This window comes from Rhodnius prolixus, unplaced genomic scaffold (genome assembly GCF_049639745.1).
Source record: "Rhodnius prolixus isolate KJV_2025 unplaced genomic scaffold, Rpr scaffold_11, whole genome shotgun sequence".
Lineage (NCBI taxonomy): Eukaryota > Metazoa > Arthropoda > Insecta > Hemiptera > Reduviidae > Rhodnius > Rhodnius prolixus.
In genome coordinates, this window is record NW_027411625.1 from 2781150 (window position 1) to 2804759 (window position 23610).

Here is a 23610-nt window from a genome sequence, read left to right on the forward strand (position 1 = left end):
AGCAATTTGAAATATGAAGGAAATGTAAAACTCCCAAACTTTATCACCTAATATCTCCTTCAAAAATACAGATAGAAAGCGGGAATTGTGCACAATCAAAAATGTAAATGGAACTATAATTGGCTATATTTGCGTGAAGTTTACACCAATAGAATAGGAGATACAGCAAGTCGAAATATGAAGGAAATGTAAAACTCCCAAACTTTATCACCTTATATCTCCTTCGAAAATACAGATAAAAAGCGGGGATTGGGCACAATCGAAGATGTAAATGAGTTTTATAATTCGCTATATTTGCGTGTAGTTTACACCAATAGGATAAGAGATAAAGTAATTCAAAATATGAAAGAAATGTAAAACTCCCAAACTTCATCACCTAATATCTCCTTCAAAAATACAGATAGAAAGCGGAAATTGTGCACAATTATAGATGTAAATGAGTACTATAATTGGCTATATTTGCGTGAAGTTTACACCAATAGGATAGGAGATACAGCAATTCGAAATATGAAGGAAATGTAAAACTCCCAAAATCTATCACTTTATATCTCCTTCAAAATTACAGATAGAAAGCGGGGATTGTGCACAATCAAAGATGTAAATGAGTACTATAATTGGCTATATTTGCGTGAAGTTTACACCAATAGGATAGGAGATACAGCAATTCGAAATATGAAAGAAATGTAAAACTCCCAAAATTTATCACCATATATCTCCTTCAAAAATACAGATAGAAAGCCGGAATTGTGCACAATCAAAGATGTAAATGAGTACTAAAATTGGCTATATTTGCGTGTAGTTTACACCAATAGGGTAGGAGATACAGCAATTTGAAATATGAAGGAAATGTAAAACTCCCAAACTTTATCACCTTATATCTCCTTCGAAAATACAGATAAAAAGCGGGGATTGGGCACAATCGAAGATGTAAATGAGTTTTATAATTCGCTATATTTGCGTGTAGTTTACACCAATAGGATAAGAGATAAAGTAATTCAAAATATGAAAGAAATGTAAAACTCCCAAACTTTATCACCTAATATCTCCTGCAAAAATACAGATAGAAAGCGGAAATTGTGCACAATCATAGATGTAAATGAGTACTATAATTGGCTATATTTGCGTGAAGTTTACACCAATAGGATAGGAGATACAGCAATTCGAAATATGAAGGAAATGTAAAACTCCCAAAATTTATCACCATATATCTCCTTCAAAAATACAGATAGAAAGCCGGAATTGTGCACAATCAAAGATGTAAATGAGTTTTATAATTCGCTATATTTGCGTGTAGTTTACACCAATAGGATAAGAGATAAAGTAATTCAAAATATGAAAGAAATGTAAAACTCCCAAACTTCATCACCTAATATCTCCTTCAAAAATACAGATAGAAAGCGGAAATTGTGCACAATTATAGATGTAAATGAGTACTATAATTGGCTATATTTGCGTGAAGTTTACACCAATAGGATAGGAGATACAGCAATTCGAAATATGAAGGAAATGTAAAACTCCCAAAATCTATCACTTTATATCTCCTTCAAAATTACAGATAGAAAGCGGGGATTGTGCACAATCAAAGATGTAAATGAGTACTATAATTGGCTATATTTGCGTGAAGTTTACACCAATAGGATAGGAGATACAGCAATTCGAAATATGAAGGAAATGTAAAACTCCCAAAATTTATCACCATATATCTCCTTCAAAAATACAGATAGAAAGCCGGAATTGTGCACAATCAAAGATGTAAATGAGTACTAAAATTGGCTATATTTGCGTGTAGTTTATACCAATAGGGTAGGAGATACAGCAATTTGAAATATGAAGGAAATGTAAAACTCCCAAACTTTATCACCTTATATCTCCTTCAAAAATACAGATAGAAAGCGGGATTTGTGCACAATCAAAGATGTAAATGGAACTATAATTGGCTATATTTGCGTGAAGTTTACACCAATAGAATAGGAGATACAGCAAGTCGAAATATGAAGGAAATGTAAAACTCCCAAACTTTATCACCTTATATCTGCTTCGAAAATACAGATAAAAAGCGGGGAGTGGGCACAATCGAAGATGTAAATGAGTTTTAAAATTCGCTATATTTGCGTGTAGTTTACACCAATAGGATAAGAGATAAAGTAATTCAAAATATGAAAGAAATGTAAAACTCCCAAACTTTATCACCTTATATCTCCTGCAAAAATACAGATAGAAAGCGGAAATTGTGCACAATCAAAGATGTAAATGAGTACTAAAATTGGCTATATTTGCGTGTAGTTTACACCAATAGGGTAGGAGATACAGCAATTTGAAATATGAAGGAAATGTAAAACTCCCAAACTTTATCACCTTATATCTCCTTCGAAAATACAGATAAAAAGCGGGGAGTGGGCACAATCGAAGATGTAAATGAGTTTTAAAATTCGCTATATTTGCGTGTAGTTTACACCAATAGGATAAGAGATAAAGTAATTCAAAATATGAAAGAAATGTAAAACTCCCAAACTTTATCACCTAATATCTCCTGCAAAAATACAGATAGAAAGCGGAAATTGTGCACAATCAAAGATGTAAATGAGTACTAAAATTGGCTATATTTGCGTGTAGTTTACACCAATAGGGTAGGAGATACAGCAATTTGAAATATGAAGGAAATGTAAAACTCCCAAAATTTATCACCTTATATCTCCTTCAAAAATACAGATAGAAAGCGGGAATTGTGCACAATCAAAGATGTAAATGAGTACTATAATTGGCTATATTTGCGTGAAGTTTACACCAATAGGATAGGAGATACAGCAATTCGAAATATGAAGGAAATGTAAAACTCCCAAAATTTATCACTTTATATCTCCTACAAAAATACAGATAGAAAGCGGGAATTGTGCACAATCAAAGATGTAAATGAGTACTATAATTGGCTATATTTGCGTGAAGTTTACACCAATAGGATAGGAGATACAGCAACTCGAAATATGAAAGAAATGTAAAACTCCCAAAATTTATCACCATATATCTCCTTCAAAAATACAGATAGAAAGCGGGGATTGTACACAATCAAAGATGTAAATGAGTACTATAATTGGCTATATTTGCGTGTAGTTTACACCAATACGGTAGGAGATACAGCAATTTGAAATATGAAGGAAATGTAAAACTCCCAAACTTTATCACCTTATATCTCCTTCAGAAATACAGATAGAAAGCCTGAATTGTGCACAATCAATGATGTAAATGAGTACTATAATTGGCTGTATTTGCGTGTAGTTTACACCAATACAATAGAATAATCAGTAAAAAACGTTTCGCAGTTGTAAGTTTATCCAAAAGTGCTCACAAGTTTTGGTGCCAGATTTCTCAAATTAGGATTTTTTTTTTAAATTTTATAACATAGTTGCTACAAAAATCTATTTTTGATTCTAATGTTTTTAAAAAATGTGTTTTAGTTCTAATGTTTAGTTTCTTGTATAAGTCAATCAGAAAAAAATATTTAGCTAAAATCAGGTTTGAAATAGAATCTCTCAAGCGGCGCTACTGCTTTACTTGATTCACTTTCATCATTTTTCTAGAAAACTTTAATTTTAAGGCAGTTTTCGGCGAGGATTTGATGTAAGGCTTGCCTGTAAGATTAAAATTCAGCGTTATTTGCGGTCACATTTTTTGTTTATTTGATGGAATAGATTTAATTTAAATGATTTTCTATTTATTTGTACCTCCATTTCGCTAATTAGAACTGTCCAGTAGGACAGTTGTATAAGGGTTAATCGTCAAAAACTGCAAGAAAAGCGTAACGTTGAAAAACACCTAACTTTGACAATTTTTTTCTCTTTTTCTATAAAAGATAAAATTCCCAAATTTTCTTTAAATTATAGGGCAAACCTTCCTTTATGACTGTAATTTTATTGCAGCAACATAGTTTAAATAGATTTCGAGAAATACGTTGCCGAAAATGGGCATTTTCAGGAAATGTTCTTCTTCTTGTTCTTCTTCTTCTTCTTCTTGTTACCTTTTTTGTAAACAACGTAGCGCCTAAACGCGCGAACTGATTTTAATGAATGAGGTGTCATTCGATTGGAAATTTTATTTTGATGTGCGTTTTCGCGGTCTCGTCGCTGTACATAGAATGGAAGAGGAGTTAGCCCTATGTATGTGAGGCCCACTCCAAAATTATTATTAACAATAACTCTGTAAATCTTAGCCCGATCTTGATAAAATTTGGCTGGTTGTAAGGGTTAAGGATATTTGATGTTAAGCTTTAGAAAAAATTTAGATTCAATAGACAATTAGATCTTCTTATTTTTTTACGAAAAGTGTATGATAGGATATTGGTTTTAGGTGCACCTTTCTAACTGTACTTGTATAAAGTAATAACAATAAATGAAATGTTTGTGTAGTAGTAAAGTATGGTGGTGAACAGAGTTACAAAGGGCATTGTCCTGCCAAGGTTGAGGGTTGTATCACCCTTGCTAACCAAACTAGTCCAGGTATACAAATATCTGTGTGTGTGAACATGGTTAATAAATATGATTCTTTACCAAATTTATTTTACACCAATTTACTATTTCTTGCTTTATTTTACTAAGAAAAAAGTCTGCGTGTTTGAACAAAATATCCCCCTTACACCCCCCAAAAAAATACTGAAAACCGCTGAAGCAATATTTGGATCCTACCTGGAGACTTGACTACAAACTAGGATCAAAATTCCCACTTTTCGAATAGGTTATTTTACTTCTTTAAGGATTTCTTAAAAATATCTTCATTCTCTTTAAACTGTCTATTCTCGTTGCACTTAAGTTAATCCAAAACATGTTTATATATATGATTTCTTCGGAGCAACTCGATTAAAGCGATTCTTGCAAAAATAATGGGCTATACTTCTGTCTAAAGTATCACTTCAGTATAATGTACGATTGAAAATCTTAATTAAATTCTGAAATCGTAGCAAATTCCCAAAAAAAAATACGGAATTTTCTCTTACCTCCTCATTAGGATTGCAGCCATGTTTTGCAGATTGAGTTTCACTGGTAATCTATGTTTTGGGAATGTAGCAGAGTACGTAGTAACTGTGGAATAATTGGGGCGCTAAATTGTTGGTTGAGCAAGAGCACCATGATCGTGGACCCTCTCAATTTTTTTTTTTATTTCATTTGTGAAGGGAATGTATACGTCTGACGATTTAATTAAGCTGTTGCAGCTGTATTTCCTTCCTTTGCAAATTTATGTTCTGTCCGCGAATCCAAGGGATCTGGAAACGTAGACTATAATCGGGAAAACCGGATAAAACGACATCCATTGAAGAGTTCTGTCCGTTCTCCAAGCATATTGATCGATTTATAAAAATGTGAGCCTGTATTGTTACCGAGAGTAGCAAAATGTAGCTACTACTTACATAAATGTATCGCAGAACTGGACAAAAAGTGACCTTAGATTTGTAGAACGCCTGACAGAAGAAAAGTAAAAAGTACAGTAAAGTAATCGTCTATTTTTTCAGGCGGGCTTTACGTCCAAGTACCAATTAGGTGTCGTGGACGGAGGCGACCAGCAAACATACTTTACTGTAAATTTCTTCCATTAACCATTAAATAAAATCCAAGGCATAAGACCGGAAATCGAACCCAGTACCACAATACATATTACCTTTACAGGTCTCGCCTCTAACCGCTCGGCTACCGTGGCGCCTTTCTGACTGAAGAAATACGCGATTTACAAAAGAATTGGTCTCGGGACAAACAAATCGTTATTTTTTTTATTTCGCGAACCTTTCGGACATTCAGCGTTTCGATATCCATGCAGATTGGTTGCAGGTAGTTGGAAAAGGCAAGCACTTTGAGCCATCCAACCAGCCGTCTATTGACAGTAAGTAGTTGCATGAACTGCGTGAGTGGGTAGAAACGTTTAAAAGTGGCCGCAAAAGCATAAACATCGAGCACCGCTCCCGGGGAGTGTCCATATTATTCAGACACGATTGAGAACAAAGTGAAGCTCTGCGCTGATGAAGAAATGTCATTGGTGTGCTTCTTCTTCTTCAAGACAACCTTCGATCTCATACAGCACAACTTAGGCTGGATATTATTGGCAATGTGGGTTGAGAACTTCTACCCTCAACCTTCTTACAACCCAGATCTTGACACTTTTATCTGTTTGAAAGACGCTTTTCGTGACTTCAAGTTCGACGGTACATATAAAGTACAAAATTGACTTCCAGTTCAAGGTAAAGAATTATTTGCTGAGGAGATAAGAAGAAGATTGCTTGGGGAAAAAAGCAAAAATGTTATTGATTTAATAAACCTGCGTTTCCCAACCTTTTTTGGCTCGCGTACCACTTGGTAGTACATCATGCTAAATTGTACCACTTCGTAAAAATGATTGTATTTCGTGAAATTTGTTATTCCGAGTGTGTTATTTTATTATTATTTGTATAGAGATAAAATGTATCTGTTACAAAGGAGTTCATGTTCACTTTATAAACTTTGTAAAATGTAAGATCTTAGTTTTAAATAATTACAAATTTTGTACATATTTGTCTCTTCAAAATAATTAATTTACAAAGTTCTTCTTTAGGATTAGGAAAAAACGTTTCTATGATATTTTTATGATTTATTTTTTTATTTTTTATGTCCGCCATTATTGATTATTACCAGCAACCAGCATCTCGCGTACCACAGGTTGGGAAACGTTGTAATAAACCATTTTTGATGTACAGCTACTTGCCTGTTTAAAATGATTGAAAAACCCTCGTATTATAATTTATTTTTTCATGAAGATTATTTTTATTTTGTTTTAAAATTCAGATTTTTTTTCTTTTTAGAGTTCAGGCACCCATGGCCAAATAATTATAAGAAGGAACTATACAGAAGATGTTGCCTTATTAGACGTTGTAAACCGACGAAGTCTGGTCTTTGGCGTATAGTCACAGTTTACAGAGACTATCAGAGAAGTCAAACATCAATTTATATTGGATTTTATAAAAAACGTTGCGATCGTCTTGTAAAGAGATATGTTGATTTCAATTTTTCACTATATATCGATGTATTTGAGACTGGACGTAGCGATTGTCTTAGAAGTAAGGAAATAGTTATGAAGACTGAAATATTTTCTAATTAAAACAAAGTATTCGCCTACTTTTTCAGGCCGGCTTTACGTCCAACAACCAAATTGTCGTGGACAGTGGAAACGAATAGCAAACGTACATTACTATTAAATTTTTATATTAACTAATTAAAAAAAACTGAGGCCTAGACCGGGAATCGAACCCAGTACCAACAATTCAAGTATGGCGTGCCACGCCTTTAACCGCTCGGCCATCGTGGCACCCTTTATTTTCCGATATACGACTGTTTAAGAGTGAAGCTGTCAACCCCTTACTATAAATGAAGTAAAATATAAATCTAAATTATGTGACGAATCTCTTTACTTTCATATGTATATTCTTATTCTTATTCAGCATATTCTTTTTTCAAAAGTTTACCTTTTTTATTTTTGTATGCTGGACAATTTCAATGATTTCATCCGACAAAACATGAATCAGACAATTTGGTGACAGTAAATCAGAGGATTTTCAAGTGAAAGTCAAATATCTCTACTACTATATTATTGATTGATTTAAGCTTTAGAAAATATGAACTCTTAAAAATGAAGTATCATTTCATACCTGTATGTATAAGGGAGAAATAGATATATAATATGATCTAAAATCGCAGGTCTTGGTGCGCTGTTTAGCTTTTGACTCTGTTTTTTTAAATTCTTAAACCTTAAGAGTAACTTCATTAAAAGAAAAGAATTGTGAGAACAGTTGCTAAATTGTATTTGCAGTGCCATCTGTATGCGGATGAATAAAAAAGCAATGAGTACAGTAATTTGCTCAAAGATGGCAGCACGTGCTTTAGTTAAGTTCCTATACCGGCCGCTTAGATACAATCCACTCACATTTCACGATGACACCGTACTACTAAATTCAGAGCCACCACGTTAGATAATAATGATTTTTTTAACCACATGTCCAAATAATTCAAAAAATTTTACAATTCAACTTATAAAAATAACTGACAATTTATTAAAATATTTTCTTGGAAAAAATAGTTATTTGACGAAGGTTTCTAAAATGCTTGTTTTTGAAAACAAGTTATACTGTGATCAAAGGTGTTGTTAGATTATTATTTCTTTTCTCTAGAAGGCTGTGCAGTTTTAATGCCTTTGATGGTGACAGTGTTGCCAGCAGTAAGAGAACATTCTCTGGAGGCCTGGCCAACGCTCAGAAAGGGCTACCAATCCCAATGATCTAAGTTTGTCGTTCCCAAAATTAAAAATAAATACTCTTATTTATTGACTTGTTTTTAGTTAGAGGAAAATTTGGCATCGTTTCCCTCCAAATTTAAACAAAAAAAATAATAACTAATAATTTTCAGGACTTATTATTATTATTTTTTTTTTTTTGGCATTGGCTTCCGCCATACAGTCAGCATCGTCTAGGTGCTTATCACTAGAATATCACTCACTCTCCATTCTTACCTACAAATACATTCGCTTCACACATTCATCATTTTCAGGACTTGAAGGATACTTTGAAGAAAAGAACGATTTCTACGCTAATAAAATTTTCGACTTCCATTCAGAATTTAGAAACGACTTTTTAAGCCGTATTAAACTTCACGAAGACTGTATAATTTTGGAATTTGCAGAAGGTCGAAAAGACTATCTTAAAAGCTGTGAAGCACATTATGGAAATTATGTGGAAGATGGTGGTGATACATTAAGACCATTATCGGTTTTAAGAAGAGAGCTTATAGTAAGTCATTTTTGGGTTTTTTTTTTTTTGTTGGGTCTCAGTAGGGTTTTTGTAGTTGCTTGTTTGATGAGTCATGAGGGTTCTGAAAAAATAAATGGGAAAACAATAACTATTAAGTAAAGAGTAATGGCGCATGCTTAAAAAGATAAACAAAAATTATACTTTATTTTTAGGCTTTCAAAGAATGTCGTTATCCAGATCCAAATACGCATCCTTGCATTGCTGAATTCTTTTATGATTGTACTTATGATACATTGGAAGTTTACTACTATAAAAATGGTGGAATTGTACCAGCGTGTTCTGAAGAATTCAGTTCATTGTATAGACCATACTTGTTGTCGATTTATGGTAGACCAACAAAAACTGCACCTTACATACCGCCTACCCATCATGTACCTTGCGGAATGGTAAGAATTTGTTTTGTTTTTTTGTTAAGTAATTGTTGTAAACTAATTACTTACTACAAATAATTGGAAAGAAAAAATTTCAACTTTAAAAAAATACTTGAAAAGTTACTTCTTACAAACAAGTGTCAAAATGAACGATCTACTCTCTCCTATACAGGGTGACCAGAGTTATATGCTCCACCCATTTTTTTTTTAACGGCGGGAAATTTCGAAAAAATAAAAAACACGTATTTAATCATTTTTAGTCTAGTTTATTTTCAGTGATTGACCCATTTTTTTAAACCCATGTATCTCGAGATACAGCATCCAACTTTTGTTTTTCAAATGGAACGTTATATTTTTTGTTGCATATTTTTATAGTATTTGAGCTCCTAAAAAAAACAAAAAAATAATTTTTGAAATCGGTTTGGTTTTTCAAAAGTTATGGTAATTTAAAATATGAAAAACAAATTTCAGTTTATTGTCAAAATTACGTTATTTTTTTTAAAGATTCTATTCAGACTGGGCACAATCAACGGATAGGCAAGCCAAAACTCTGGACTCCCACACTTTGCTTGTAGCAGCAGTTATGGTGGCGAAGTCAAGATCTAGGCAGGCTAGAGTTATTCGACGTTTCAGATCATCGACTGAAGCCACGGGATTAAGGATACTTTACACTTTATTTTTTTAGGTATCCCCACAAAAAATAGTCCATTGGGGTTAAGTCCGGAGATCGAGGTGGCCATTGGATGGGAAAATGAGCCCCTAAGCACTTTTCATGGAAATTTCTGTCCAGGTAACCTCGAACCACTCTCGCATTATGTGCCGGGTAAACCATCTTGTTGAAAATACATATCTAGCCGACGTTGTAGATGAACATCTTCAAGCAGAACTGGCAAAATGTCTCTTAAAAAAAAAGTTGGATACCTTTCACCAGTTAAGTTCTCTCTGTAGAAGTATGGGCCGATTAGTTGATTTCCTAAAACTCCATACCAAACGTTTGTAGAAAATACAACCTGAACGTCGAATAACTTTAGCCTGCCAATATCTTGACTTCGCCACCATAAGTGCTGCTGCAAGCAAAGCGTGGGAGTCCAGAGTTTTGGCTAGCCTATCCGTTGGTTGTGCCCAGTTTGAATAGATTCTTTAAAAAAAATAACGTAATTTTGACAGTAAACTGAAATTTGTTTTTCATATTTTAAATTACCATAACTTTTAAAAAACCTAACCGATTTCAAAAATTTTTTGTTGTTGTTTTTAGGAGCTCAAATACTACAAAAATATGCAAAAAAGAATATAACGTTCCATTTGAAAAAAAAAGTTGGATGCTGTATCTCGAGATTCAGGGGTTTAAAAACATGGATCTTTCACTGAAAATAAACTAGACTAAAAATAATTGAATACGTGTTTTTTATTTTTTCGAAATTTCCCGCCGTTAAAAAAAAAGTGGGTGGAGCATATAACTTTGGTCACCCTGTATATCTCCAAGATAGTTAGTCCATAACGTATCATTGGAACGACGATTGCGTCTTCTAAGAAAGTCAATCAGTTTTTCCCGTAAAGAAAATGTTTTTTTAGAGAAAATTAGAATTCTCTTAGTATTGCAAACGATTTTGGAAAAAAACTTTGTAGTGAAACAATAATTTTGTTTCAAAAGGAATTAGTATAAAAAACAAAAAGGCACGTACTGTGCCTTCAAAGGTGCCTCCTCTGGCTCGCAAGCCAGGTTAGCCAGGAGGTTATCAACTGCTCTCTGCATTAAATGGGGGTCAACTGCAAACCCTTAATTTTGGTCGCGCGTCTGCCGCGTATGCGGACAAGAATCTAAAATCAAAACACATATTCTGAAACTAGAGGTGACGGGCAACAAATGTTTCCCTCTACCATTTTTTTGCTCAGATTAACCGTTTAAGCATGAAATGCATTTCAGCCGTCTTAAACTGAACACCCTGTATAGTTGTAATGCAGTCTCAGGGTGTAGTTGAAGAGTGGTAGCGCATTTGTTTCGGAATATACAATGTAATGAGGCATGTTTCTAGGCAGTATGAACAATATTTTGAGAAAAAAACGTGCCATTATATTGATAATTTTACAGCAAACACACTGCCTTTTTAATCACAGGGCTGCAGAAAAAATCTGATTGTTTTGAAATCATTGGACTACAATCCATTACTATTAGAATAAGTAACTCCTTCTTCATTTGTTTTTTGTTTTTGTTTTTTTAGAAGTTTGATGCATTGGAAAAAGTTGGACGGACTGACAACTTATCTAGTGTCTCAGGTACTAGTGCGAGATTTAATTCGTTTTATGAGACGGATTATGACGCCGAAATTAAGCGAAATACGATTAAAGGCAAATATGGGATGTACCTCGCTTCTTTGGCATACTTCACTAGGGAAATATTCCAATGGGAAGTTAATCCAATGGTAGAACCTGAGACAGCGTTTGCAAATGTGGTAAGTTATTCAGTCCTTGGATCTTATATTGGTACAAGTTATTAACTCAGCCCTGAGGTTTGAACCTTACGTTTTGGCAGTGAATTTCAGTTTAAAGTGTTTCAAGAATCCAATTTAGGTTTTAATATGAATTAAAAAAAAAATCTATAATTTGAGACAAAATAAGTAACATTTAAGCTGTTATTTTTGAAAGTGGTATAAGTCCAATTTTTTAAAAAATGAGTTAATGGTAATTTCAGTAAGATGTAGACACATTCTTTCCATATTTATAATCATACGTTCAATGGAGTACGATTTCTTTTATAAAGTCAACAAAAGAATTTTGACTATAAAATGTTATCACAAAAATATTTTTTTTGAAAGTGGAATAAGTCCATTTCTAATAATTATAATTAAAACAACTTTCTTATTGCAATTATTTTTGATTATTGCTACTTCAGTGTACGCTGCTCGATGCTAACTGTAAAAGAAAAATAAGTTTAAAATATCTTTTTTTGCTTTAAAGATCTTAACGAAGTAATTTCATTTTTATATTTTTAATATAACTGAAATTTAAAAAAATAAACTTGATTATTCGTGTATTTAAATGACTTCATTTTAATTATTACTTTTTACATAAAAACCCATTTCAGTAAAGCTATAATATCTATAAAAATATGGACTTAAATTTACTCCTGTTTTTATTTCTTGTAATATGTTATTTTTGAAAGTGGTATAAGTCCATTTGGAGCTAAAAAAAATCGTTTATTTTTTTAAGAATTGTAATGATTTCATAATAACATTTAAAAGGTGAATAGTGTTAATAACATCCCTCGAATAGATTAAGGTTTACGAATATTTTTAAATTAATTCAAAGGCAAAACCTTAAATATCTCCATACATGGGAAAATGGACTTACTCGTATACCACTTTCAAAAATAACAGCTCATTCGTCAATTACCCGATCCTTCTCTTGTAGTAACAGTATTCCTCAACTTCGTCACAAAAATTTTTTCCCAAGATCTTGAGATTTAATTTGGTTACTGCTCTGCTTTTCTTCGAATAGAATAATTTGGAGAGGCAGAAACATGGTGTTTCGATGAAATAAGATTGAATCTTCCAATTCTATAGATTGCTTTACTAAATCGTCTAGTTACTAAACCAGGCTTTGAATCGTAGAACATCTCCACATTGATTCTACTTTAATTTATCCACCTATTTTGTCCTAATATCTTCTTTTTTTTTCATCATTTTACAGATTAGTTAATTTCCGAACATTTTCTAGGCATTTTACTTCTTTGCCCATTAAATCGCACCACGTTCTGTATCCATCGGTGGGCAATGGCTGAACTTCTTCACAAAAATTTATCTTTTCAGTTTTATATCCACTAATATATTTGTTTGGCGGAACGCCTTTATTTACTCGACTATTTCTTTGGTTCTTAGACTTTTAATTCACTGATTCCCATTAATATCTTTTCTCATTATTAATTATTTAATACCTTACCTTCATTAAATATTTGTAGTATTCCATTTTCGTTTTGTCTCAATGCACTGAAAAATGATACTATTATTTTTGCAGTAGTATCTACGATTAAGTAACCTTTTGTCACAAAGGCATAATTGATAAATATCCCTTCTTTAGCTCTATTACAGGGATGGCCAACCTTTTTGGGGAGAGTGCCAGTATCTAAAAAAAATGCGTGCCACTACCAACTTTTTCAACGAACTAAAAAATATTAGTATGCTTTACCAAAATTCTAAAAAATGGTGAAAAAATGTTACCTTATAGGCTGATTATGGATTTTTACGCAAAAAGCACATTTTTTTTTCTCACTTAAGTCTAAGTAGTGGAGATTTAAAAATTATATAGTAGATAAAACAAAAGTACAAACTTAGGTTTTATTGTAAACAAACATTTTGAAAGATTCAGTCAGTTAGGTTATGTATAAAATAAAAATGAATAACTTGAAATATTTAACTCTAAACAATTATTAAGGCTTATTAATTTATTTAAATTGCAGCCATTAATAAAAGAATACATTACCGACGATACTGCACATGAAATGCGTGGCATAATCAAACCTCCTATAGTGCCGAATAAACTATACCAACCTAAGAAAATACCCATCCACCATAAAACAACGGATGAAGATATTTCAGAAGTTAAAAGTGTTAAACAAAAATATAAAAATTATCCAACAGATTATGTAAGTAGTGGCAATTATTATTTTTACTTTTTCCTACTATTATCAAATGGAAGCATTACGATCGTGCTGTTTCCCTTCAAAATATAAAGGGATTTGTTTCAGAATTTCATTAGTTTGATTTTAGTTTTCAAACAAAAATAAGGTTTAACCTAACTGAATCGAATTTATTTACGTACTTTTACTTCCATCACTTTTATTTGAACCTTGTTCTGAAAAAATTTATTTTTAGAGGAGCCACGGGAAAAGACCACGGTTAAAAAATCGTTTGAACGGAACTACATCTTTAATTCAATAATTCTTTACTGAGGCGCCACGATAGCCGAGAGGGTTAGAGGCGAGGCCTGTAAAAGCGAAGAAGTAATATGGTACTGGGTTCGATTCCCGGCAAAGGCCTTGGTTTTTATTTAATGGTTAATAAAAGGAATTTTGCAGTAAAGTATGTTTGCTAGTCGCCTCCGTTCACGACACTTAAAATTTGGTAGTTGGGCGTAAAGCACGCCTGAAAAAATAGGCAATTACATAACTTATAATTTAAATTATATCACAAAACAAACACATCTAACTGAAAAGATCTAATAACTTCAATTTCTTACGATGTTAACTATATGCAAGCAACAAACAGTACACCTTAATTTAAATTTCAAACCTTATATTTCTGGTGAGGGGGAAATTACCATTGCTCCACGTGTAACCTTAGAGAAATCGAGTATGTTTTCCTCTTCTTGAGACGTTATAGAATCCTTAAAATGATAAAAATAAGGTTATTTGGTGCACAGTCCTTATCGGAAGATGAACAGTTAACGTATTTGAATGGAGCAAACTGGGACGCATTGGCTGGTTTTATAAAGACGCTCTAGCCTATCGTTCCTTTTTGGCTAGCCAATTCATTAAATGGTGAATGAGTCAATAATAAAATAAAAAATATAATTATCTAAAGAAAAAAATTCAGATACTCTTGTATTATTTTCATTTTGTCATTGTATTATTTTCAATTGAAAGAATCTAAATGCTAGTATTATAAAATTATAATGTTAATGGCAGTAAAGAGTAAGCTCAACCTATCTATTATAATGTTAATAGTAGTAAGAGTAAGCTCAACCTATCTATTATAATGTTAATGGTAGTAAGAGTAAGCTCAACCTATCTATTATAATGTTAATAGCAGTAAGAGTAAGCTCAACCTATCTATTACAATGTTAATAACAGTAAGAGTAAACTCAACCTATCTATTATAATGTTAATAGTAGTAAGAGTAAGCTCAACCTATCTATTACAATGTTAATAACAGTGAGAGTAAGCTTAACCTATCTATTATAATGTTAATAGTAGTAAGAGTAAGCTCAACCTATCTATTACAATGTTAATAACAGTAAGAGTAAACTCAACCTATCTATTATAATGTCAATAGTAGTAAGAGTAAGCTCAACCTATCTATTACAATGTTAATAACAGTGAGAGTAAGCTCAACCTATCTATTATAATGTTAATAGCAGTAAGAGTAAGCTCAACCTATCTATTACAATGTTAATAACAGTAAGAGTAAACTCAACCTATCTATTATAATGTTAATAGTAGTAAGAGTAAGCTCAACCTATCTATTACAACGTTAATAACAGTGAGAGTAAGCTCAACCTATCTATTATAATGTTAATAGTAGTAAGAGTAAGCTCAACCTATCTATTACAATGTTAATAACAGTAAGAGTAAACTCAACCTATCTATTATAATGTTAATAGTAGTAAGAGTAAGCTCAACCTATCTATTACAATGTTAATAACAGTAAGAGTAAACTCAACCTATCTATTATAATGTTAATAACAGTAAGAGTAAACTCAACCTATCTATTACAATGTTAATAACAGTAAGAGTAAACTCAACCTATCTATTATAATGTTAATAACAGTAAGAGTAAACTCAACCTATCTATTACAATGTTAATAACAGTAAGAGTAAACTCAACCTATCTATTATAATGTTAATAACAGTAAGAGTAAACTCAACCTATCTATTACAATGTTAATAACAGTAAGAGTAAACTCAACCTATCTATTATAATGTTAATAGTAGTAAGAGTAAGCTCAACCTATCTATTACAATGTTAATAACAGTAAGAGTAAACTCAACCTATCTATTATAATGTTAATAGTAGTAAGAGTAAGCTCAACCTATCTATTACAATGTTAATAACAGTAAGAGTAAACTCAACCTATCTATTATAATGTTAATAGCAGTAAGAGTAAGCTCAACCTATCTATTACAATGTTAATAACAGTGAGAGTAAGCTCAACCTATCTATTATAATGTTAATAGTAGTAAGAGTAAGCTCAACCTATCTATTACAACGTTAATAACAGTGAGAGTAAGCTCAACCTATCTATTATAATGTTAATAGTAGTAAGAGTAAGCTCAACCTATCTATTACAATGTTAATAACAGTAAGAGTAAACTCAACCTATCTATTATAATGTTAATAGCAGTAAGAGTAAGCTCAACCTATCTATTACAATGTTAATAACAGTGAGAGTAAGCTCAACCTATCTATTATAATGTTAATAGTAGTAAGAGTAAGCTCAACCTATCTATTACAATGTTAATAACAGTAAGAGTAAACTCAACCTATCTATTATAATGTTAATAGCAGTAAGAGAAAATCAAAAGCTTTTTTTTCTTTTTCTTATTTACAGTTCTTTGTGTATATAAATAATTGTTTTGTTTTATTGCAGCCAATAAATATCGTTAATAATGTCGGTAAGGGGATGGAAGTAGAAGAATTCTCTTTCTCCAGCTGGGATCAAACTGAATATGATACGGTAGAATATCCAGCTAAACTCGATATTCTCAAGGTTAGGAAGAAATTCAATGACACCGCAAAACAGTGTAATTATATTAGGAGTCTATGTGCGAAAAAATCTTTTGAAATGGTTAACAGAAAACGGATAAAGATAAGACAAATAACTAAAGAGAAATCTGAAAAGCAAATCAAAAGGGACGAAAGAAAACACAGGGTAATTACAATAAATCTTAATAAAAAGATGCTTTATTAATATGGCCATGCATACAGTTTTTGACAGTGATAAAATATGTCTAGTTTGAAAGATTTTAAGTAGTGGATTCCTCACTGCATTTCTTGTTTGAGTGTAAAACTTTTTTAACTGATTAGGTCTTTTTTCATTACAAAATATTATTGTACAACTTCTTACTCAAACTCGCAGAAATTTGAGCAATCACTTACAATAAATATAAAAGAACAGTTAAATTCCATATTTAATTTCTGTAAACAGGCTGCCAAAATTAGACATTTTGTTCCGGGAGAATATTTGTTTTTTCTTTCTTTTTTATCAGTACTTACTAGATTAGATTAGATTAGATTAAATTAGGGTGGCCTCAAGGCCTGCGCCACCGCGACCCCTATGGATCTATTGTGGCTCCCCGGCTTTAGAACTCACCCTCCAGACCCGTCCGTTTAATCAGACTCTTAATTCTGGAGAGTGGCTCCTGGGTAAAGCTCTCAGGCCTTGGTTTTTCCTCCCCGAGAAGTAACATCCTTAGCCATACGAGCCCCTCACACTGACACAACACGTGCTGTGCCGTTTCTTCCTCTTCCTGACAAAACCTACAAAGGCTATCATCTGCCAGGCCCATGCGATGCATGTGCTTTCTGAGCCTGCAGTGGCCCGTTAATAGGCCTACAATTATCCTTACAGCCCCACGGCCTTGACGGATTAATTCTGCGGTCAGCCTCGGCGAATAGCCTCTAATGAACTCCTTCGCCTGTCGCAGCCCAGTGGTGGCAAGCCATCACTCCTGAGCCTTACTCTGCACCCATGCATTGATGGCCGCAGACTTAACACATTTCGAAACCCCAAAGCAGGGCTCCGGGCCAACGAAGTGTCCCGCAGAGCCTTCCCGGGCCAATAAATCTGCCACTTCGTTCCCCTTGTGTCCTGAATGACCAGGTACCCAAACTAGAAAGACCATATTCTGGTCACTAATTTCCTTCAGGGCACCCAGACAGTCCCAAACCAGCCTTGAATTGACCTGGTAGGAACTAATTGCCCGTAGAGCAGCCTGACTATCCGAGAAAATTACGACCTTAGAGTTAATAATTCTTCGCCCTTTAATCTCGGTAGCACAGAACCTAATTGCAGCTAGCTCAGCCTGAAAAACTGTAGCTAGTTTTCCTAGGCTAACCGAAAAACTACATTTCGGTTTCGCCCCGTACACTCCCGCTCCTACTCCCTCCTCCAACTTGGAGCCATCTGTGTACCACATTGAATCTCCCACAACTGGGGGTCCACTTTTCCAAGCCTCCCGGTCCCCAATACAGACTTTGAAAGGCTTGTTGAAGTTATATTTGGGAGTCATAAAGTCCGAGGGCAGGCCCAGAATTGGGTCGGCCTCCAGCTCCTCATATAACTCTTGATACGCTCCTCCATGCCTAACGGTAATGGGGGCTTGTCCTGTCATAAGCCTAATGACAACGGCCTTTGCAACGCCTTGAATATATATGTGCAATGGGGGCAAATTTAATAAAATTTCCAAGGCCGCAGTAGGGGAAGTCCTCATGGCCCCAGTGACACTCAGGCAAACCAGCCTTTGAATACCACTGAGTGCTCGGATTCCCCCCACCTGCAAGGTTTTCGCCCACCACGCCACCGCCCCATGTGACACCATGGGTCTAACCACACTTTTATAGATCCAGAGCGTCATCCTAGGGCTTATTCCCCAACTTTTCCCACACAGCCTTTTGCAGCATCCTAAGGAAACCTTAGCCTTGTGGGAAATCATATTTATGTGAGAATTCCATGTAAGCCTTTTATCGAAGATAACCCCAAGATATTTGGCCTCCATGGACAGGGGGATAGTAACTCCCCCCAGAGTTGGTTGCTCCAATCAACCCAGATTCCTCCTCCTCGTGAAGGGAACAACCCTAGTTTTATGAGGGCTGTAAACAGGCTGCCAAAATTAGACATTTTGTTCCGGGAGAATATTTGGTTTTTCTTTCTTTTTATCAGTACTTACTAAGAATATTTATAATTTATTTTGGTTTATTTTCAGTATCAGTATTTGTATCTTTTGTATCAGTATTTGGTTTGTCTCATGTTTATTATGCTGCTAAATTGAGGATACTTTTTGATTTAGTTTTTTTTCTCTAAGATAATTTCATTTTCTTTGGGCATGTTATATGCAATTGTTAAAAATTAAATGATTGGCCATTTTCATTGCTTAGGCAATTAGCTATGTAGCAATAAATACATAAATAAATAGAAAGAGGCTTGGGGTTAGAATGTGTCAAAATACTCTGAAAAATATTGTAAAAATAATAATAATATTGAGAAAATTATTTAATAAGTAGTTTTCTAGGCTTTTATGGAAACATCAGTAATTCCGGTGCCATCCCATTTAATTCATAAACAATTATAATTAAATCAGACTGCGTATGGTGATGGGTTTCCTTTTACTTGGGACTTGGTTCACTACTGTTTTAAAAGTGATCGTAGTTTAGCTGATACTTTGATTGCTGAAGGAGACAGTGAAGTAAGAAATAAAACCTTGCCAGACTTTGAGAATTCCTTGCGGAAACAGGATTAGATTAAGAGACAGAACATTACAAAAAAATATGATAGCTAGCCTAATTTGTATTCGGGTAGACCTCATGACAACCTCCTGATCGTTTTATACAAATAAAGGCATAAAGCAGGGAGATGCCCTTGCCTGCCTGCTCTTTAATTTGGCACTGGAATGGGTTGTAAGAAGGTCTGGTATACAGACAAGTGGCACAATTCAAAATAGAACCATTCAGCTGTTAGCGTATGCAGACGATGTAGATATGATTGGTCGATCAAGAGGTGCGGTCGAAAATGCGTACATCGACTTGGAGAGAGCTGCAACAGAAATAGGTCTTGAGGTGAATCAAGCAAAAACAAAGTATATGTACACTTCTGGAGTGGAGCAGAAACAGGATACTGTGCAATTCGGAAATTACACCTTCGAGTGGGTGGATTATTTTATTTATCAAGGCACGCAGGTGAATTCCGACAACAACGTGCACAGTGAAATTAATAGAAGAATATTGCTGGCTAACAGGACATACCTTGGTTTGCAAGATCATTTTAAAAGTCAGTTACTCTCCAGGTCGACTAAGATAAGGCTTTATAAGACCCTTATCCGATCCGTCTTAACGTACGCCTCAGAGTGCTGGGTCACCACCAAAAATGACGAGCTTGTTCTCCTTAGGTTCGAAAGAAAAAAAAACTTCGAAGGATCTATGGAGCCATTTTGGATGGCGAAACATGGAGACGGAGAAGTAATGCAGAACTAAGCAGTTTGTACAGGGAGTTGACGTGGTGAGTGGTGGTGAAGCTTGGACGCCTTCGTTGGGCAGGACATGTAGGCAGAATGAATCCCGAGGATATACCACACAAGAGAATTAAAGAAAATATAGATGGTACGAGACGAGTGGGAGGACTGAGGTCGCGATGGAGTGATGGTGTTTCGAAGGATGCAAGAACTCTCCTTGGTGTCCGAAACTGGATGGTGGCAGCATTAGATCGGGACAACTGGCATACTTTGATAGAGGAGGCCAAGATTTGCGCAAGAGCAAGTTGTAGCGCCAGTTAAGAAGGGTAGACCTCCTTAGATGAATTGTTTACCCTAACTGGTTTCTAATGAATATTTCTACGCCATAATTGGTCGCCGCCAAACATTTTATTCGAATACCTTTCCCCAAAAAATGTGGTATTATTATTATTTTATAATGATTTAAGGCGCGTCAACCTCTAAGGTTATGGGCGCCCAGAGTTATTTTCAGTACACACTGTTTGCCTCCGGACAGTGTCTCATCACCGGTACAGTGAGTTGTAAGAAGCTCCTAGAAACAGAAAAATCTAAGTTCCAGCACCAGGAATCTCCGCGTGGGAATCCAATACGCTAACCGCATAGCTAATCCTATCTCTAATAAGTATTATTTTATTGTTCATCTTTTTCCACCGATGGTATATGACCATGGTTGGCGTCTTTAGAAGGACTATTTTATGTTGATTACTTTTTTTTTTTTGTGAACTTTATATTTATAAATAAAGACTTTAAATAATATTGTTCATCTTTGTTTATAGGTACATAAAAATATTATATTAGCTCCGGAAAAGAGCAAATACATGGTTTATCCAATTAAATATCGAGTACTCACTCCCAGCAAGGTCAGAGCTAAACGAGATATAATCTTCTATTTTGGATTCCAATTCAAAGATGTCTACTCAGATGTGAGTAGTACTTTTTTACTTTTTCTACAAATAGTTTTGATTTAATTTTTTTTTCTTAAGTTGCCCAGGGACATTCTCAGTGTATTGCCTCATAGTCCTTACGTTAAGCTAACGTAGCCTATTTATCATTTATTGTATTTTGTTTCAATTATTCTATCATATGTGCTTTGCAGTATTCAAGAAATTTGTTAACTAACATGAGATGTGATACTAGTCTTTATAGCAAGTCACTTGCAAAGTATCTGCAATTCGTACGTATTAAATTTTATTCTTTTAGCACTATACAGGGTGTTCAGCATAAGACTACGGTAACTTCGGGAGGCAATTCTGTGCATCATTTGTAACAAAAAATTCCATATAAACTATGGCTCGATTCGGCTCCGTTTTATAGATATTTTTAATTTTATGTTTTTTCAAGGTGTTACTACTTTTTAGCAAAAAGTTGTCTATATTTCTCAAACTATTAAAGCTACAGCTATTTTAATAAGCTAATTAGAAAGAAGGTTAAATTTCCTTTTAAATAAGCTAATTTGTATTCCAAAATAATAATATTAAGTATTTTACTTTGACATAAGATATAGTAAGTTTATAATTTTTTCCAAAAACTTTGACTTCATTTTTCTCGAAAACATTTTATATGAAAAAACCGTGCACTATTCAGGAAAAACATCTACATACGATCACCTTTCGAACGGTATACAATAATTAGGATTATGTTAAAAATTGATGCAGAAATCTGTGATTAACTGCAAAAAGTAGGCCTCAAAACAGCGTCGGCATTATGAAAGGAATTCACCTACCATAAGAATATAACTGATCAGAATCATCAAATCCAGTACGTTTGCAAACGTGTAATTTAATAATTAATTTATTTAAGAACTATATTCAAAAATATAAAATTTACATTATAAATAATAAAATAAAATAAAAAGAAGAAAAATGAATATGATGTTAAATGAGTGTTAGGTACCAATTTCAAAAGAAAGGATTTTCGTTTAACGAGTTTAGATCTGTGTTTTTCTTTAGTTAATTAAAGAAATATGCTAAATAATGTGAATATATCATTTTGAACTACTCAATAAAACTGTGGAATTAACAGGTTGTAAAGAGCTAATGAATAAGCCGAACACAGGAGATTGTGGAGAGCTAATGAATAAGCCAAAAACATATTACTCGCTCTGATCCCCAAATTAAATAATGGTGGATAGAATACTTCACCGAACCGCCAGTACACCTCCACGATCGTCTTAGCGTTCGGAACACTGTCAGGAAAACATCTAGAATACTCCCGCCTAGCTTCTCCACTATTCCCATCTACGAAACCGTAGATGTATAACATATCGTGATATTCAATATTCGAATACGCTGGCATAATGATAGCAAAATGACAACTAAATATCTAATGAAAATGTAGACTTTAAACTATCTTTTCTTCTTGTTGTATTTATTTGTTTTTATAAGCCGTATTAGGATAAAACATATCAGTTTTTAACTTGGAGATTAGAGCGATAAGTAAGTTCCTTTCATAATGCCGACACTGTTTTGAGGCCTACTTTTTTGCAATTAATCACAGATTTCTGCATCAATTTTTAACATAACCCTAATTATTGTATACCGTTCGAAAGGTGATCGTATGTAGATGTTTTTCCTGAATAGTGCACGGTTTTTTCATATAAAATGTTTTTGAGAAAAATGAAGTCAAAGTTTTTGGAAAAAAATTATAAACTTGCTATTTCTTATGTTTGGGCCACAAAGTAAAATACTTAATATTATTATTTTGGAATACAAATTAGCTTATTTAAAAGGAAATTTAACCTTCTTTCTAATGAGCTTATTAAAATAGCTGTAGCTTTAATAGTTTGAGAAATATAGACAACTTTTTGCTAAAAAGTAGTAACACCTTGAAAAAACATAAAATTAAATATATCTATAAAACGGAGCCGAATCGAGCCATAGTTTATATGGAATTTTTTGTTGCAAATGATGCCTAGAATCGCGTCCCGAAGTTACCGTAGTCTTATGCTGAACACCCTGTATAGCATTTTTCTAATTTTACATATAATATCTAGATCTGCTTTAAACACTGTTGAAATAGGAAATAAAAAAGTCAACCGTTTTTAAAACGAAACTTTTACTTTGTCTAGCGATTAACCGTACCCACCTGAAGGATAATTAAAAAACAAAAAAATTCAGAATGTTCAACCTCGAAAAAAAAAATTTACAAACAGAAGAATGGCTATAGCCAGAAAGAATGACGTTTTAGAGCTGACCTATCATTTTACCCCACTTTTGGAATGTGGTTACAAGATTGAATTTTTTTCAACCTTTTGTTTGTAATAACATTGTTACAAAATATCCAGCAATATTTTTTCAAACACTGTTGCGTTTGTAAACACTAGGATTTGTTAGATTCATTTGTAGAATTTCCATCTTTTGCGGCGAATTTTCGCTAATCTGAAAACAATTTCACTCATTTCGTTGATTGTTTACATCAATGTGCAATGCATGCTAATTATTTTTTATATA

At 33.6% G+C, this 23610-nt stretch overlaps 1 protein-coding gene across 2 annotated transcripts in view; it reads left to right on the plus strand.

Moving 5' to 3' along the window:
• The window catches only part of LOC141459375 (uncharacterized), a 198528-nt gene that overhangs the window by 12966 nt on the left and 161952 nt on the right, over nt 1-23610 (plus strand). For both annotated transcript variants that reach the window (XM_074138403.1, XM_074138404.1), the window contains exons 5-12: nt 6815-7069; nt 8553-8791; nt 8965-9198; nt 11403-11633; nt 13637-13822; nt 16546-16827; nt 20938-21084; nt 21258-21335. In XM_074138403.1, the coding sequence (XP_073994504.1) occupies nt 6815-7069; nt 8553-8791; nt 8965-9198; nt 11403-11633; nt 13637-13822; nt 16546-16827; nt 20938-21084; nt 21258-21335 (1652 nt within the window). The remainder of the gene's footprint in view (nt 1-6814; nt 7070-8552; nt 8792-8964; nt 9199-11402; nt 11634-13636; nt 13823-16545; nt 16828-20937; nt 21085-21257; nt 21336-23610) is intronic.